Source organism: Gallus gallus, chromosome 6, assembly GCF_016699485.2.
Source record: "Gallus gallus isolate bGalGal1 chromosome 6, bGalGal1.mat.broiler.GRCg7b, whole genome shotgun sequence".
Taxonomy (NCBI): domain Eukaryota; kingdom Metazoa; phylum Chordata; class Aves; order Galliformes; family Phasianidae; genus Gallus; species Gallus gallus.
Genome location: NC_052537.1, coordinates 8,589,149 through 8,607,155, shown reverse-complemented (window position 1 = coordinate 8,607,155; position 18,007 = coordinate 8,589,149). Strand labels below are relative to the sequence as shown.

The 18,007-nt window shown below is 49.5% G+C and overlaps 1 protein-coding gene across 12 annotated transcripts in view; it reads right to left on the bottom strand.

The window, feature by feature from the left end:
- JMJD1C (jumonji domain containing 1C) overlaps positions 1-18,007 on the bottom strand; it is a 164,191-nt gene that overhangs the window by 41,291 nt on the left and 104,893 nt on the right. For 5 of the 12 annotated variants that reach the window (XM_046942820.1, XM_040702360.2, NM_001199546.3 and 2 more), the window contains one exon: positions 12,838-12,951. Coding sequence is in view for 3 of the 12 variants with exons in the window: in XM_040702360.2 (XP_040558294.1) it covers positions 12,838-12,951 (114 nt within the window). In the remaining 9 variants the exon portion in view is untranslated. Of the gene's footprint in view, positions 1-12,837; positions 12,952-13,252; positions 13,449-14,809; positions 16,727-18,007 lie in introns of those variants that run through there. The other 7 variants (XM_015288103.4, XM_015288104.4, XM_046942822.1 and 4 more) reach the window with 6 other exon arrangements.

The window sequence follows — 18,007 nt, the reverse complement described above, 5'->3', positions numbered from 1 at the left end:
CAGCTAGCGTTTTACAGAGAACAACTAAGTAGATTTTGCAGTCCTCGCAGAGGTCAACACCACATTAGTCCTCACCATCTGTGGCTTAATTAACTATAGCTTCCTCTGGCTGCTTAGAGGTTTTCTGATGATTTAGGACACGAATTAAATGAAAAGTAGTACATAACCAACCTGAGAGTCATGCTTACAATGTTTACACAGAACAAGCTGCACATAAGAATAGGCATTTCATTAGTGTTTTAATGGTAGAAGGACTCATTTAAATTCAAACAGTGCAAATGAAAAATTCAGAGCTCAAAGAGTCAGAAGCTTGCACCTTCTGTTTCCTGATCATGCGCATTTTACCCAGTTCAATTGCCTAATATTTAGATTTCCCTGTATTTTTGACCACACCACTTACCAACATTGCTTTTGCATCTTAAGAAACGCATTGTTTGCGAGTCTGTGCAGTATATTACTCCTTCACTTCATCCATATCTGCATTGCTTCAAAACAGAGTGAAGTTGCCTCAAAGTCATTTCACCATAAAGATATCCCAGATCTATATTCATAAGATGGATGTATTTTTCCCTCAAGCTGCAAAATCTTGTTTCTTCTCATCTCATCGGTGAACATCTTGAGATAGTTTCCAATGATAAGCTGCTTTTTCTTCCCCTTTTGCACCAAATAATTTAAAAATTGCATGGGCTTCAACTGCAGGGAGATTCAATCTGGGAATATTCTGTGAAACACAGTCTAAGACTGCCACAGCACTCTTCAGAGAGCAGATGCAGCAAAAAGTATTGGTAGTCAAACCTAGACTGCCGACCATTTACACTGGCCCATTAATGCCATCTTTTTAGAAGAAAAATTTCCCCCATTAAAAAACAATCAAACAAGCAAAACAAAACAAAGCCATGTGAAGACCTGGCTTCAAACACACTCACATCCATGCACTCACCATCTGAAACGTGTGCAGAACTGTCTCCTTGCTTCCACTCCTTGGTAACCAGCCTTCTTTTTTTCCCCCTTTTTGTCTTATTGCATCACTTGACATAGACATCATTTTATCACTCATCTGTAATCATCTTCCAGTCATCACAACCTTTTGTTTTTAACAAACCTTACACCTAAATAGCAATCTGCCTGACAATGAGTTAAAAAAAGAAAAAAAACAAGTCTGGACAGGCAGGTTATCAGAGATCTTCACAGGACATTACCTATGAATTGCTAACTCTCCTCTGCCAAGCTACAAGACTTTTCTCCAGCAGCAGCAGATGAGAATCCAACTAAAACGCAGAGAAGGCTGCAGCGACAGGTCCCCCAAGCAGCATCACCCAGAGCAGCCACTGTTGAGGCCAAGCGAACCACACTGCTTGCATTCTTGCAAAGCAAAAGTCGACTTTAACTGAGACTAAAATTAATAGTGTTCCACGTCTTCCTACACCCATGCGTATCCCCTTGGCATGTTCTTTTAAGAAGCTGTTTTCTGAGCCGCTTCCAAAGGCCAGCTGGCTGCCACACCGCTGTGCTGGGAGCAGTCAGCAGCAGGCTGTGCTGCTCCTCGGAGGCTGCTGGCCACAAGCAGACTTCAAGAGGCTAACCACTTCTGGGGGAGACCGTAACTTCCCGGTTTACCTTAAACGGCTTTGTCTGCCCAGAGCAGAGGCTCAGGCTTGTAGGCGATGCTGGTGCTCTCTATGTAAACCCAACCCACACTTGACCTATTTTCTGGTGCTCCCGAGTGCACGGTCACCACTTGCCTCATGCAAACCCAACTGCTGCTGGCTACTCGTGAACCAGTTTCACCAGGCTGGAGGGCACAGCCTTGACCCCTAGGCCCAGCCACAGATCGAGCTGAGTGCTGCCGTGCAGCTTGTGAGGCACACAGAGAGGACAGAAACACGTCCTCCTTCTACGAGAGGCTCTGAATGCACTCTTAGCAGAGGGACAGACAGATCTTCTGGACCACACATGTTTAAGACTACAGGATCTTTGCAGTGTGCAATAGCACTACCCCTGAATAGAAAGTCAGTGCTACAGGAAAAGGAGACGAAGGCTAAAAATTCAGTCACTTTTCAACTGTCAGTTAACTTAACATCTGTCAGGAAAAGCTATCAACAATTTTCTGCTCCTCACTCTTCCTTATGCCTAACACTTCTCCCCACATGCTCTTCCTTCCTTATTTCATCTGCACAATACTTAAAAGAGTTGACATGATTCTGAATTATAATTACCAGGTTTGAAAATTAGAGGGAGTAGGGCTGTGCACATTTCTCCAATTTCTCCAAGTCATGATTTTAAGCTAGATGAAGTATTGCTGCACAGATTTGTTCAGTTGTGCAAGAATAATTCACACCGCTAAGAATATCAACCAACTTCTATCAAAAATATAAAAGGTTATGCTATGAAAAATATATTAGTTAAGAGCATAAATTATGCAGAAGAAAACCCCACTTACAATCAAGCATTTTCCCAGATTTTAGCTCACAAACACAAAAACAAGCAGAGACATTTGCCTTGCTGGGGGACTACCGATGTCTCAGGTGGAACATGCCCACTGAAAACCTTGCTTCTTACAAGTCAGCTCATTATTCCATACCTGTAGGTGAAAATCCAGTACAGAGAGGTAGAAGGAAGATGAGAGCAGCACGTGGAATAAGCACACAACAGGGAAGCAAGCAGCCGTCAATACAGAAGCAAAAGCAATGCTCAGCCAGACAGATGCTGCCACATGCAACTTAAAAACTGCACTGGTAACTGCTACAGTAGTTTCTTCTTTGAAAAACAGAGATTAAAAGAAGATGACCCTTACACTCCTGGTTATGTCACCCTCTCTGAGCATCTGGGATAAATGCTGTCATCGTAATCCCAATCTGAGTCCTGATCTGATTTGCAGATTAGGAAGGAAACAGAAGAACTATTTGTTTCAACTGCGTGGGACAGAAAGCGGAATCTCCTGATGTAATTTCACACCCGATTTAAAGACTTCCCCAAATAAGCAGCTCCTACCCCTTGAACTGATGGCCTGTCAGCTTGCATTTGCAAAGCCACGGTAACCACTCCTGCTGCTTACTTTCTTCTCTACCTACAAATAAATGAAAGCCCAAGTGATCAGCACTTCCTCCATGCCTTTTTCCTCCATCACAGCCATACACATGCTTCTCTTTTGTTTTCCAAGGATTAATGCTTCTTGCCCATCACTGCAGGCTCCACACATCTACCACCACCATCTCAGCAATACCCTGATTACTCCCAATTATGCATTTTCTCAACTCCAGGAGAGACAGGGAATATCAGACCAACCCTACAGCCAGCAACTCTGAAGCCACGTGGGGACATCAGACCAAACCTTTGAGTCACTCAGTAAGCAACTCAATGCCACTACTGTAGTTATCTATGGGAAAAGAAACCTCAAAGTGCAGACGTTTCCCTGAAGCAAACAACTAGCAGAGACAAGTTAATGCTAACGAGGGGAGTAGCTAACTGAGCAGATCGAAGAAAAATCTTTTCTGTGTCGGTATTAAAATCTAAACACAGCCTCCAACACCTCGTGAATCACAAGCAGCTTTCAGAAGGTATCTAACTACTGTCCAAATAGTATCACCTAAAGGACAAGCTGTATGGATGGAGGCGTCTCCAGGCAAAAAGAAGGTGTATTCCTATGACCATCAGCAGTCTGGAAAAAATGGGCTGCTCCAAAGGCAGCTCAGCATCTCTAGAAGTCAAGCTAGGAGCTCAGTTCTTGATCTGGGACAGGTATTTTCAGGAAACACACCCTGGCATTAGGGCTAGCAGAAATCACTTGCAGCAGCTTGTGTTGGCTGAGGTGGAAAGCGGTGCACTGCCAGCATAGTTAATGACAGAGCAGACATCGCACCTCTTGTCTACAGGTGATCTATCTACCAGCAAGTCTTTATCAGTTGCACTGCTCAGCAACACAGTATTCTTTGACAAAACTACTGATAACTACAAGTTTAATGCATTACAAAGCAAAGGTCTCTCCATTCAATCTGCAGAAGTAAACCATAAAACACCATCCAGCATACAGCAGATGGATGACAGCACCTGTCACCGCCTCCCAAAACGTCCACCTGAGTATCTCACTCCTACGTCCGACTCTCAGCTTGGTAGCGGACAACCATTAACTCAGAATATCAGCAGCCATTCTGCAAACGCCCTCAATTTCTATTGCTTTTTTAAACCAACCCCGAACTGTTCAGGAGCTCTGGGATCACGCGACTTCTGAACTCTCCGTAACTCATGAGGACTATGGGCAGAACACAAAACTTTCCCAGTAATAAAAACATCTTAACTGTTCTTCTGTTGAAAGGAAAGAATATAACTGGTGTCTTCAAAAAATCCTTCCAAGCCAGCTACAACATGCTGCATGGGTTTCAGAGGACTTTGGTCTGCTTAATTACTATCCCATTAGTGTTTTCTGTTCCAGCAGCTTTCGGAGGTTTGTCTGAAATTGTATTTCTTCAACTACTGCTATAAAGTAGCACTGGCCAACATGCCAATAATATGAAAGCAGTGGAGACTAAAAATCATTTCTCTCATGCTGCAAACGGCCACCACCATCCTAAGAATTAACTTTTCAAAGTTAATTTCCAATAGGATTGAAGGGAAAGCTGCACAGAAGCAATGTATGTGGGCTGAGAAAACAATCTGGCCGTTTTCTTGCAGAACCTCCTTCAGAAAGCTGCACTCTCCTGGTATCGGGGACAGAGGCACAAAGGCTGGGTGTAGAACAGCCAGCCCATCACTGTGCAAACATGGAGATGCAGCCATCATCGTGTACTTTTTCATGCTAAGAGCTCTATTCTGACCTACCGGAGCCATTTTAGGTATTTCCCTATAAATAACAGAAGCCTGACCAGCTGGGATGCATATCATATTTGGATCAACACTGCAACACTGTGCAGCTCCAGAGAAAGCAGTAGCTATGTCTTTTTATAGAACAGATGAATAATGGTCTTGTAAAGAGGAAAGACTGAATTGTTAATGAGCAAACATGGATGTTTCAGTTGTTCCTGCAATGAAGTCCTTGGGGTAAACTTGAGGAAGTCACTTAGGCATTAAAACTACTACAGCACTCAACTTTAACTGCAACTTGCAGAAGGCTGCAGAGAACAGTTCTCATGTAGCACAGACTCTGGACTCCAAATGAGTACTTCTGGCAGAGGTAATTTCAAGCAGGTATCTGAGAAGAAAACATTACGAGGTAGCAGCCATGTAAGGATTACAATTAGCTGGGGTACTCCACTTCCCCTTCTGCCATGCCTTTGCGGAAGCCTACTAAACATACTGCCTCACAGACCTCGTAATGCCAGTCATTTAAACCCACACAAATCCAAGAAAATCATAAATCTGACTCTTCCTTTCAAGTAGAATTCATGGATCTCTGCATAAATGAGGTTTTTCATCATGTCAGTCACCATTCCTTACCTCCAATTTCTCAACTGTAAAACTTCGGGGAGGAACATGATTGATCCTTTCCACGTAAAGCTGCTCCAAAACCCTGTACTTTCCTCATTTAAAGAGCACACTAAGTAAAAACTACAGATTGCTGTGCTGTTCTGTCGGGGGAAGGAGCAATAACAAACACAATCATGAACATCTCACCATGTTAGCTATCATGCTTATTATCAGGTCAAATTTAAGCTGAAACTCAAATTCTGGTAAAAATCCACATCAATAACATTTGAAGTTTCCTCCCCCCCCAACCAAAACGCAGGAAAGAGTGCTCCTCCCTCCTCCATGTAAGCACTCCTTCTCAAGGGCTGCAGGATTTTCCTCATCCAAGTTGCAGGGCTCCCCAGGGCGCTAGGAATTCCCAGTCCTAGCAGACAGCAACTATTTGGGAAAGCGCCAGTTGGTTATAAAAAGTGAAACCAGCTTCTCTAGGAGCTGACTTCGTATCTGCACTATGAAAATAGTGCTGGTCAAGATGTCATGTAAGAAAAACACTCATGAAAAAAAACTTTCATTTTTAATAAATCAAATGTGCAGACTGGCAATGCTCAAGGTCAGAGAGCTGAGGACAAGGAGCCTCTCTTACGCCTGAGCAGTATTTTCCACAGGCATTTACTGGTGAAAAAAAATAACCATTTGTGACCAAACACAGGACGTTCCCTACCCAGAAACAGCGGGCAGATGTGTAAACCCAGTAACATTGAGACTGCTTTTCAGAAGTACTTCCATGGAAGGCTTGGACCTTACCTTTTGGGGAGAAAAAAAGTTTTGTTCCATATGCTCTGTTTCAAACTCCCCAATTTTCACAGTATTTATTTCAATCCTACCTACTGGTGTAGAATTCATGAGTCAAACCGTTTAAGTGACTGCAAATCTGGAAAAACCATGGGACGGGTCTAACAGGTTTTGCTCTGCTGTCACAGAGAAAGCTGCAGGCCTAGGGATGTTCCTTCGACTGCAGCCCCGAGTCCCAGCCCTGCTGCAGCTCCCCCAATGGGGCCCAGGCCCCTCCTGAGGCCCAAGGCCCTCCAGCCAGCACTCTCAGGCCCTGGAGCTGCAGCCCTGCTTGTGAGGCGTGCTGCCTGCCGGTCTCCCCCACACCACTTGTGTCCTCAAGGCCCATCAGACCCAAAGCAACTCTGCTCCTGGGTCAAACATCGCTGACATTTGGGGCAACAGGAGAGAGGCAAGAGAGCGTGACTAAATAAGCTTTCTTTTCCTTAAGAAATTATGGCAAAATGGGTACAACTCTATTCCACTTACTCTGCGAATAAAAACAGCTCAGGTCCTTGGAAACGCAACTCTTACTTGAAGGGAAACACAAGGACAGGCCAAGGACCTGATGCGCACCTCTTTCCATTCTGCAAATGGAGGACGTGACTCCCTGCCTCACTCCTCTCTCCTTACATCCACTCAGATGCAACTCTTCTGTACCACACTCGTAGCAGGCGGTGAAGGCTGGCATGAGTCATCTGACCCACTTCTAGCTGGATGCAGCCTTTTGCTTTCCTTCACATTGGGAACTTACACTTAAACATAGATGTGTCACTAACAAGATGTTTAGATCATCGCTTCTTATGATGCTGCCAGAGAGGCCAGCTGGACTGACGATGGGTGGTCCAGACACCAGAGATATGGTAAGGAATGGAGGCAGCTTTTAAAGACAATGCTGAGAAGAGTTAAAGATGCAGAAAGTGGTGTGCTTCTGCCATCCGTGGTGGAAACAAAGCCAAACATGGTCACAGCTGCCAGCTGGTCAGCACCCAGAGCTCCTGGGCTGCTTCTGTCAACCTCAAAGGGTGGGACCAACCCCAAACCTCCTGCCTGCCTGGTCAGTGGAAGTGCAAGTTTATGGGAAAAGCAATTGTAGCTGCAGAAGCTATTTTTAAGCCTCAAGCCCAAAGCAGAAGTCTGTACTGTATGATTATGGGCTGCTTAAATTACATACAGAAAAATACCTTATTTTACTCCCTGTTTCAACATGCTTAATTTATTTTTTTTCTTAAACAGTGCATGCTGTTACTACACAAGCCCTGCTACACCACTGGTTTGTTTGTAGGAGCAAGGCGATTAAACCCAAAGGCATCCAAGCCTGAAATACCCAGTATCTGTCTGTAATAACTAGAAAAGGAGAGTGCTGGAGTTGCACAACACGCCCTTCTCATGCCTTACCTCATGGCATATAGAACTTGAATTTGTAATATAGCTAATAGTCCTTAGATCCTCTGTCTGAGGTTCTATTTCATGGTTAGTAGGCAAGATTATTAGTATTATTATTACTAGAACAATCATTAAGGTGTGTTAGACATTTGACCGGTCAACTCTCAAGCATGCAGTGCACATTCAGGAGAGGAGCAAAGTGCTCACACCTATCATTTCGCATGCAGTATCTCCCACAGGGGATTTCGTGGTGCCCTATCTTCACATCTAGAACCTTCAGTACAGAGGTATACAGGCTGACCTTTCCATTCTGAAATACCAAAGCAATCAGCCTTATCTTTAAAGAAAACTACTAATAAAAAAAATACTCCTTTGGGAAACTGTGGACTAGCAGGTTGGACTGAAGAAAATCCCACCACAGAGAACTGAACTGCGCTCCTGATTCACTCCCTTGCTCGACTCATTTTGTTTGTACTTTTTTTTTTTTGAAAACCCATCACGCAGGGGACTTTCTGAAGATTGTGTGCACGCCCTTCCACTTCCTTCCTTGAGTGGTGAAATACCCTCTCACAGGAAGTGTAACCATTATGAAGGAACTTAATTTGAATTCTCTGCACTGCCTCAACTGCGCACATTTGTTCCAGTGCTGTGTGCTCACAAATGCTCTGGAAACTATCTAGCTAAAACATGCACACACACACAAAAGCCCCTGCGAGGAGGCAGTGCTTTAAGTCACACCACGGAGCAGCTGTGCTGGGAGGGCAGGGAGCCAGCAGAACCCCAGCACTATCTGCGAGCACACTCCTGCTCTGCCCAACCCAGGCAGAGCTATAAAGCACTGAGCCTTGAACAAAGCATGCTTTTTCCTGGTTTTTCCACACAGGTGTTTCGGTATGGAAAAGTAGAATGTAACATGGTTTTTGTTATTTTACATTTGCTCCTCTGAAGCGTGAGACAACTCAGCCCAGCTGTAGAGCTGGAGCTCAGCTTTTCAGCGCTGAGAGCAGAAGCACCAGCTCCAGCACAGCGGTGCCTGGTACTGCCAACCACCACCCAGACAGAGACACCAGCAGATGAGATCGCACACACCGCACACTGAGCTTTAATTCTTCTTATCCCCATCTACAGCCCTTAAAGAAAACTGCAGCGCTCAAACAAAGTAAGGCATCATCTGTTGCTTCACATGCTACATGTAATACATCTAACAGACACATCAATGGCCACAAAATGGTACTGTGAAGCAAAAAAGTTTTGCTTTTAATTATTTGTGTAGGCTTACTGTAGTTTCACTTATTCTAACAACAAATGCACATGAAAGCATGTGTCTATAGCAAATGCCCCCGTAAAAGCCCACCAACTGTGGGTTTTCACTTGGTGAGCCATCACAAAACATACGTGATACACTGGGACTGCAAAACAGAAAAATATTAGGAAGATGTGGTCTTACAATTTGATATGCAAGTCCATTCCTTACAGATACTATTTTAACAAAAAAATGCATGCTGTAAATATTCTGTCCATCGCTTCCTGTACAGGAATGTCATTTTCATTTCATTGCTACGCAAATTACCACAGCAAAATACATTTGCATCTGCTTTCTCCTCAGGATCCTCTCGCCACCACCATAAGAAGAATGACATGACTACATGGTCTGACCAGCCCAGATTAATGAATGAGTCACTCTCAGTCACACACAAGTTTCATGTAGACAATAATACCGTTTGTATCCTCTATGAAGCAACCCAGAGAAAAGCTGCCGGAAACAAGTTGTGGGTCAGTGTTTAAGGCACCACACGTGCAGAATCCAAGGCATTTTCATGGAGAAGGGCAAGATTCAAAGCAGCATACGTGTGTGGGAAAAAAAGAAACATCACAAAGCACTTAGATAGAAAGAACAAGCCCTTGGTAAATAAAACACCGTGGAAATGGGGGAAAAGAATGGAAAAAGACTAGTACAGCACAGCTGCACACCCTACTTAGAGTAGTAATATTCACCGAGCTTTTACGAAGCTCCTAACAATTGAAACACGCTCATTTATGCAAAGAGCAGACATGGCATGGGAATCTGCGGTTCACGATTCCCCAGCGAGTCCTGCCAAAGTGTCTTTACTCTGATTCTGTAAGAACCACTTCTGGTAACGAGAGTAATTTAGTTCTTTGCCTACTCCAACTTTGTTTTTCCTGCCAAGGCTGAGAGCGTGCCAAGTGCGCTGTTTTCTTTGCCTTGAGCAGTTGTCACCTTCAAACCGGACAGCACCACCTTATTCATGAAGCCCTTTAGCCCAAGAGTTATGTTAAACAGCCCTGTGTTTTGATGAGAACTGGTCTGAGCAGAACTCATACCAAACGCTCGTCTGCTGCCCATTACAGTATTACAAGTGCACTCAACGATGGGAAAAATTACTCAGTAGTTAAGAATTGTATCTGAAGTGAAATGGAGTCTTCCCACACAGATTCAAACTTTGTTTGCTTTGGCAGAAAGGTGCTGGAATTTTAGGCACTAGCAGCAAAATGCAATAAAAAAAGCATTCAGATCACCATGGTCTCTGGAGGACTTCATATTGAAAACGCACAGCCATGAGAGCTTAAACCAAAAACCGAAAACATTTAGAAAGACTTATAGTTATCTCCGCAAAGAACGGTTCCTCGGTTTTGTCCTCTGCTCAAAAACAAGTCAGCAGTGTTCCAAACCAAACAAGGGAGAAAAAGGCCAGTTTTTGTACTTCTGAGAAAAGCAGATTCTCACAGGAAGTTTATATGGGGTTTATCTTGGATCTTGTTCTCGTGGCAAAGAGAACGAAGGCCCTCCAATAAAACAAGGGGGTGGGGAGGAGAGGGGGCAGGTAAAAGCCACCTTACATTCGGTGAGATGGAGCTAGAAATGCACAGCCTGATTTCCAAAATTAACAGAAAATAACAAGCAGAATGAACAAATAGTAACCATCTTCCTATTGAGGTATATTTCATGAGCAAACAGTTACATTATGATAAAATTAATATCTGTGTAGTGCGCTGCCAGTACTTAATTTGGTTAACGCTTCAAAATGGTCTCCGTTCTCTTAAAAGTATAAACACTCAGTGAAGTTCTCACCTGTACCACTAAACTGTAACACTCGGCTTTTTCAGGCCTGCAAAGAGACACCCCTACGAATGCAGTTTCCAACATTTCTTATAATCATTAAAAATAAAAATCTTTGCAGTACTCATCAGTGAGCTCAATGTTCTTCCATGTATCTCTACATCCAAACTCTGAGCAACATCCAGTTAAGATGCAAATTTTTGATGCCTTTTTACTCACAAGGAATCTCCACCAGCAACCTTCTCGCAACGATAAAGTGATGAAAGCATTTAGATGTCTGTTGTCCCCAGGCTATTCACAATGCAGGCCGATCAGCAGCCCCCACCTCAGGCTTTATCAGGTAGCTGCCTGGTCCAAGAAGGGTGGAACAACCTCACCTTTCACACAGCAGTTGCCCTCTACGTGCCACACAAGGCCAGGAGTCAGGGAGATGAAGACTGTACCTGGAACTGTTTTTCACAAGCTAATGCATTCTACTGGTCTCTGGTGAAGAACTTTTGAAAATGAACCTGCTAATGCTGTTAATGACAGTACTATTTACAAAGATGGCACCCAGTCAGCTGTTCACAAAGGATGTTTTCAAAAATGACACCTTCAATTTGTACGCGCCTTCCCAAATGGAAGCAGTTCAGGGTCTGAGACCATCAGCAAATAATCCCTGACGAAGGACCTAAAATGTGCGCGGTATCGCTGTGTTGCTGCCAGCCAGGCTTGGCAACAAGGCTGTTTTACAAAAGGCAGTCCTTCCCTGAGATTCAATTTGTTTTGCTCAGCTTGTCTTGTGAGAAATGATCCACCGCCAAAAGGAGACTGATTACTGTTACTGGAATGAACGTTATCAAAGACACGATCTTGACAGATTTCACGCAAAGGACAGACGCTAGCGCAAGTATTTGCTTTGTAAAATGAATCTGTGAGATTGCGGTTGGGCTCTGAGGGTGAATTTACACTTCATGGCTCAGCTGATTTAAGAGGCTGCCGCTGCCAAAGGAGGATATCCCACTGCGTTGCGTCATCCCGGCCCCCCCACCCAGCAGGCTGCAGCGCTCGCTGCACCCTCTGCTAATCCAGCTCAGATCGCTGGCACCACCCCCCTTTCTGAAAGGCAGGGCTGACCTAGCTAGCGTGGGCTTCTGACAGTGGGAAGTGTCCTTCTCACCAAAGTCAAGCTGTCAGAGCAGCTCGAGCCGCAGCACCTCACTTCACCCTGAGGAGAGGCGGCGAGCTTCCCCGCTGCAGGGAGAGGCTGAGCAGCAGCAGCCCTGCCACGAGCTGAACCTCCCTCTCCTTTCCCCAGCATTCTCTCCAAGTCGCTTCTCTTTTTCTAGCTCTATATTTGGTATTGGGAAAAAACGTCTTGGTGGGGGAGGGAACAAGGGGTGTCAGGACAAAATTACATAGCATTTATTCAGGGCCATCTGTTATTCCAAGACTCAAAGTACTATTTCTGTATCACTGCAGTGTACCATCCCAGCCATAGGAAGGAATTTATGGCTATTCTAATTGCGATCGGTCTCATGCAAGCTGAAGTATCAAATGCTTTTCTATTTATCACAAAAGATTTTTAGACCTTCTTTCAGGGAGGGGAACAACCGTCATGATTTCTCCATTAAATACACGCACATTAATATACGAACGCATTTCTAATTAATGAAGAAGGCATTAAAAATCAAAGCTACTGCAACTTTTAGTAGGCTTAGAAACAACAGCACAAAACAGTTTATTTTTAAAACAAGAAAAACAGTTTTCCTGCTAATCGTTCTCAAACAAACAGTAAGACAAGCATCACTGTCCTGCTGCAAAGGCCTAGAAATCAAAGCCTGGTTTCAGGAGGACAGATACTGTCTTTTATCTGCTCTACAATTAACTGCACTGATTAACCTTTAAAAGGATCAGATATTTCATTTAAAAGGTGGCTCGATGGCAGTAGCTGCGCGCCGCTCCTAAGCACCATCAAATTCCCCAGACCAGACGTAATCTTTCACAAAATGAGGACCACTCACTGCCCATAATCAATAGGAAATGGCTCCTGCAGCACAGAACCTGACTGTGGAAAGGACTTCTCACGCCCTTCACATAACAACCACAGGGATTTTAACTCGGTTAACGTGCAGTACGCATACGCTGACCACACCGCTTACCTGATAGGGCTGAAAGGCACTATCTTCAGTTACAAAATCCAGCTGTTTGTCCACAAGGAATTCTACTGCAGTAATCGAATCGTATACACTTTTTCCAACCAAGGGCTTGAATGTCTATTGAAAAAAGGAAGAAAATGAACAAATTATAAAAAGCTCGGCACATCAAACCCTCAGGACTGCATAAACACTGACGCAGTACTCCTTCCATCAAAGCAAGTTAAAACAGAGTAACAATTGCTAATTAGACACAAAAGGAGAGGTTTGTGTTTTTCGCCTTTCCTTTGCTCCGTCGGTGGAAAAACCAGCAAGAAAAGGGAACTGCAACATACATTCTTCCTTTCCCTCATTGTTCTTGAGCAAGAGTGTTTACCACAGAAGCTCAAAGTGCAGGAGCACGATTATATCTTAAACATACAGCTTAGCACGCAGATCCTCTCCCCGCCTGCAGGACCAGCTAGCGCAGCGGTAATTACAGCGAGGACACTGAAGTGGAAACAACTGCAGACACGAGAACGCTCCCCTTCCTGTTCTGAAATCGTTCACCTTGCCTCAAGTCAACCCTCTCATTTCCCTGAGCCTCTGCATCTCCTCGGCGGCCGCCCGCCTCCCCCGCAGCCGCTCCTCCCTGCAGCAGCCAGCTGCTCCGCACAGCCGCTCGCCCGCGCCTCAGCCGGCCCCGTGCCAGGAGGCCTGGACGCGCTCCGCCAGCGAGGGCAGGCCGCGGGCCGCGGTGCCATCTGGCCGCAGAGCCGCACAAAGCGGCCCCCGGCCCCCCCGCAGCGGGCTCTGCGCAGGCGGGCGGAGGGAACGCTGACGGAAAGAGCTCTCCCGGAGAGGGGCTGAGCAGTCCCTGCGTGCTGGCAGGCTTCCCTGAAACGGAGCGCGGCTGTGCCGAAAGGAGATGAGTCAGGTGGAAAGGAAATCCCAGCGGATGGAGGGGAGAGAATGCGGCTGGCTCTGAAGGCAGACGGCGAGCGGCGAGAGGAAGGCACTAACGAAGAGCAGAACGAGCAGAGCGCGAGGGGAAACGCGGAGGAACTGAAAACCGGGAAAGAAGTGAAAATGGGGCTGAGGGAAAGCAGCAATGGAAAGCTGCCCTCCGGGACCTGACTAAAACCAGAATTCGGGAGAAGACGAAGAGGAGAAACAAAGGCCGCCGTGCCCTGCAGGTCACCCCAGCTGCGCCGGCCCATCGCACACAGGCCGAGGCTGAGGTGGTTGCATGCGGCGGCGGAAGGCCCCAGGGCCACTGCAGGGCAGTGAGCTGCCCACAGCCGTCCACGTGTCAGCCGCAGCCATGGACGGAGCTCAGGGTGCCGCTCCGCTCTGCAGAAGCGGTGCCCTGCGCCTCCCTCCCAGCGCAGCCCACATCCCCGGGGAGCTGAAGCCGTGCCCTCGCTAAGCAAAGGAGCGCCTTTTGTTGGGGCTGCATCTTACTTTCTAATAAACACCACCCCATGCTACAAACGTACAGATTTAGCACGCTGCATCCTCCTTTCTGTTTTATTTAAGGTTCTACCTCAGTCGTTACCCTTTCTTGTGCAAGCAAGGGGAGAAAACACCACCCCATTGGGCAGCCAGCCACCTCGGTGACACGCTAACTGGATGAAAGGGCGAGGAGGGCAGGGGAGCACGATAATATTCTAACTGCAGCCTGCATGGCAAATAGTTATTTAACCTCTAATGGCTCAGAAAGGCCCTTTGCTCTCGCCCCACCGTTCCAGACCGGTTCTCGCAGCGCTAATGGTTTGAGTTAGGAGGGTGGAGCTCACAGCACCGCATTGCAAAGCATGAGTGTACAAACCCACAAGTGGATAAACTTTCCTTCCAAATGTCAGTGCCGAAGCCTTTGGGTTTTTCATTTGCCCCCAGGTCTAAGCAGACGCCGCCCAACTTTTTCACACCATTCCCCTTCCTTTCCGTCCCATTATTCAGGTCAGGAAACGCATTTCTGAGCACAAACAGGACATACCACGTGGTTGGCTGAAAGGAGACTGCGTGGAATGCGGCTGCAGTTATCGCTCGGGATTTAGAAAAGACGACAGATCAAGGTGCGGGTGAGCCACCGGTTTATCTTACTGCCGGTATTAAAAGAACCAGTTCCAAATATAGATCTGCAAGCGCGATTACGCCAAGGAGAGAAACGTAATGCCTCCTCATTTGCTTTCACAGATCTAAGCCTCCAGACAGGCCAACGCCCCCTAAATACACATGTGAAGGATGCGGGCCATCCCACAAGCACAGAGGAAAAATATGTAAATAAATAAAGCAAAGCTATGCCATGTCACACACGTCCTCCTACAGAGACGGCTGCTCTGCCGCACATAAGCTGCCATCTGTCAGGCCCTGGAGAACCTCCACAGTGCCAAAGCACCACCAAACCCCACCCTTCAGAAGCTGCCTTCTGGGGACGGCCGGCCAAGTCCGCGCGCCTCGGGCTGGGGGCAGGGCAGGGCACCGGGGCACTCGAGCAGGGACGGGGACGGACGTGACCCAACCTCACACCGTGCGCGCACAAAGGCAGCCAGGCCGGGCGCTCCGCAGGCAGCAGCCAGCTGCTGGAGGCAAGCACGCGGGACGTGCAGCGACACGAACACGGGCTGAGGAGCTCCCTGCGGAGGAAGGCACTCCCTTTTCCATTCCCAAGCAGAGGACGAGCCCAGGGAGGCTGGAACCAGCACAAACTCAACCCCACGCTCAAGTCTCCCCTCCGTGCTGGCACCGAGCCTTCTTTGACATCCGCGTTAACTCCGCTCCCTGAAGGCCGCGATTAGGAGCACACGCTCAATTTTAAGTGACATCTGACTTCGGCGCTCTTCTGAACCGCTGCTTTCAAATAAAGAACCCCGAAGCCCCCCTGCTTTATCTCACCAGCTCAGACCGCCCGCTCGGAGCCCTGCCCACCGCGGCTGCCCAACCCCCCGACCCCGCGGGGTCCCCCCTCGCCGCCCCGGCAGTACCACAGCCCCCGGCCTGGGTCTCGCCGCCGCCCCCGGGGCCGCGCACGCCAACCCCGCTCAGCTCACGGAGACGTTAATCTGCAGGTGCCGTCGGGAAAACTTTTCCACGCGGCGCGGAGCTCCTCGGCCGGCATTAGCGCGGCGCTGGCACCTCCCGTTATGACAGTCGTTACGCTCCGGGATGGCCGCTCCTCCTCCACAGAAGAACGCCGCGCTGCGGGGCCGGCACCGGGGCCGGCTCCCCCGCCCTCCGCTCCGCTCCGCTCCCGGCGCAGCGGGCTGCAGCGCGGCCGTTACGGGACGGTCCCCGCGGTCCGAGAGCGACGTGGCCGTTGGGCGGCCGGGGCCGCCACGAGGCCGTACCCCTCCCGCAGCGCCGCGAGCCGCGGCCGCCGCCGGAGCCGTTCCCGGCGACGCACCCCGACCGTTGGCGCCCGGCCCGGCCCGGCTCGCGAGCCCGGAAGGCAGGCTCCGACGGCCGGCTCCTCGCCCCGTCCGCCCCCGCCGCGTGGCCGTGCCCGCCGCACAAAGCCCGGCCCGGCCCGGCCGCCCCCCGCGAACAAAGGAGCGCGGGGCCCCGCGGAAGGAACGGAGGGAGAGAGGGAGGAGGGAAGGGTCCCCGCCGCGCCCCCGCTCACACGCACCTGGCTCCGCGCCCCGCGGCGCGCCCGGCCCGGCCCGCGGGACCTCCGCGCCCGTGGCCGCCTTTGAACAGCGAGCAAAATGGAGCGCGCCGCGCCGCTTCCGGGTCGGGCCGGGCCGGGCGGCCGCGGCGGGGGCGGGCCGGCGGGAGGGGAGAGCCGAGAGGAGGAGGAGGAGAAGGAGGAAGGAGGCCGCCGCCTTTGTGGGCTTAGCGCGCAGCTGGCGCCGCCGCGGAGGCCCCGGCGCGTCCCCGCCGCTGGCGCATGGCGCTGCGCCGCTCGCGGGAGGGCGCGGGGCGGAGCGGGGCCGGGGGGCGGCGCGCGGCGGCCACGTCCCGCGGGGCGGAGCGCGGGCACGTGGGGGCGGCGGGGTAACCCCGCGCCGAGGGAACGGCGGTGCGGGGCGCCGGGCTGCGCCCGGTGCGGTCCCTGAGCGGCACGGCCGTAACGCGGCCCTGGGGTTCGGCTCACGTACGCGGCCGCCTGGAGAGAAACGACGAAATCACGGGGGAGGCGGGGAGAGAGGCGTCGTTTCCTCCGAGCCCTTTAAACTGAGCGCAGCTGCGCGCTCCTTAGCTCACGGAAAAAGTACCAAACGCGCACTTGGCCGAGCAAGTACGAGAATAACGGGAAATCGATGCCCGAGCACCTCGGTGTTCTCATCCCGAGCCCTTCCAGTGATGTCAGCCCGGGGTCTGACGCAGCAGCAAACCCGGGGACGGTGCACACCCACGGCTGCTGTTGGCACCAGGGCCCGTCCCTGAGTGCACGCAGCGGCACTGCATCGCGGGCACTGCGGACCTAGAGCGCACACGCTGCCTGCAGGACGGGCCGGCGACACTGTATTAATAGGCTGTGACTAGGTAACAGGGAATATTAATACCAGGGCGGCAGCACCCATTCAAATACCACCCCAGGATCTGGCTACAAGCACCCAGGGGCAGGAGCGCCGGGGGGAGCAGTGACCCGCGCTGCAGCTGCCTCAGCTGGGGCTGCTTTAGGGAAATGCCTTCGGAGGGCAGAGATGCCGCAGAGCTGCCGCCGGTGTGACTGCTGGGTGCTAAATGTGTCACAGCAACACAACGCTGGGCTCACGTCCTCACTGCTGACCGCATACACAGCAATATGTAAGTGTGTATCATTACATGCGCGCACCGACTGGCCACGTAAAAGCACTAATGCTGACTCTTAAGCAACAATTTTAAACATCACGATCCGGAAGCCTATGGAAAATAATTGTACCAAGATGGTTACATTCGCCAAGCAGCGCACCTGGGCACAGTCGGTTAATAGGCACAGGACAGCAGCACGACTCCCACTGCCGCCCGCAGAACAGAGCGCCTTTGTTCCGGGCACTGCCAGCCCCCACCAACAGGCAGCGCGCAGCCCTGCGCTCAGCAAACATGCCGTGACCTTCAATTACTGCCCTGGCTGGCTGCCACAGGATGCGTGTACTGCTGCTCACACCGCCTGCCCTACTTTGCAGATAATCGCTACCACTACAGATAATCGTTAGGATCGATGGAGTAGGGTGAACGCACACTCCTGGGGCTCGCAGCAGCAGCACGG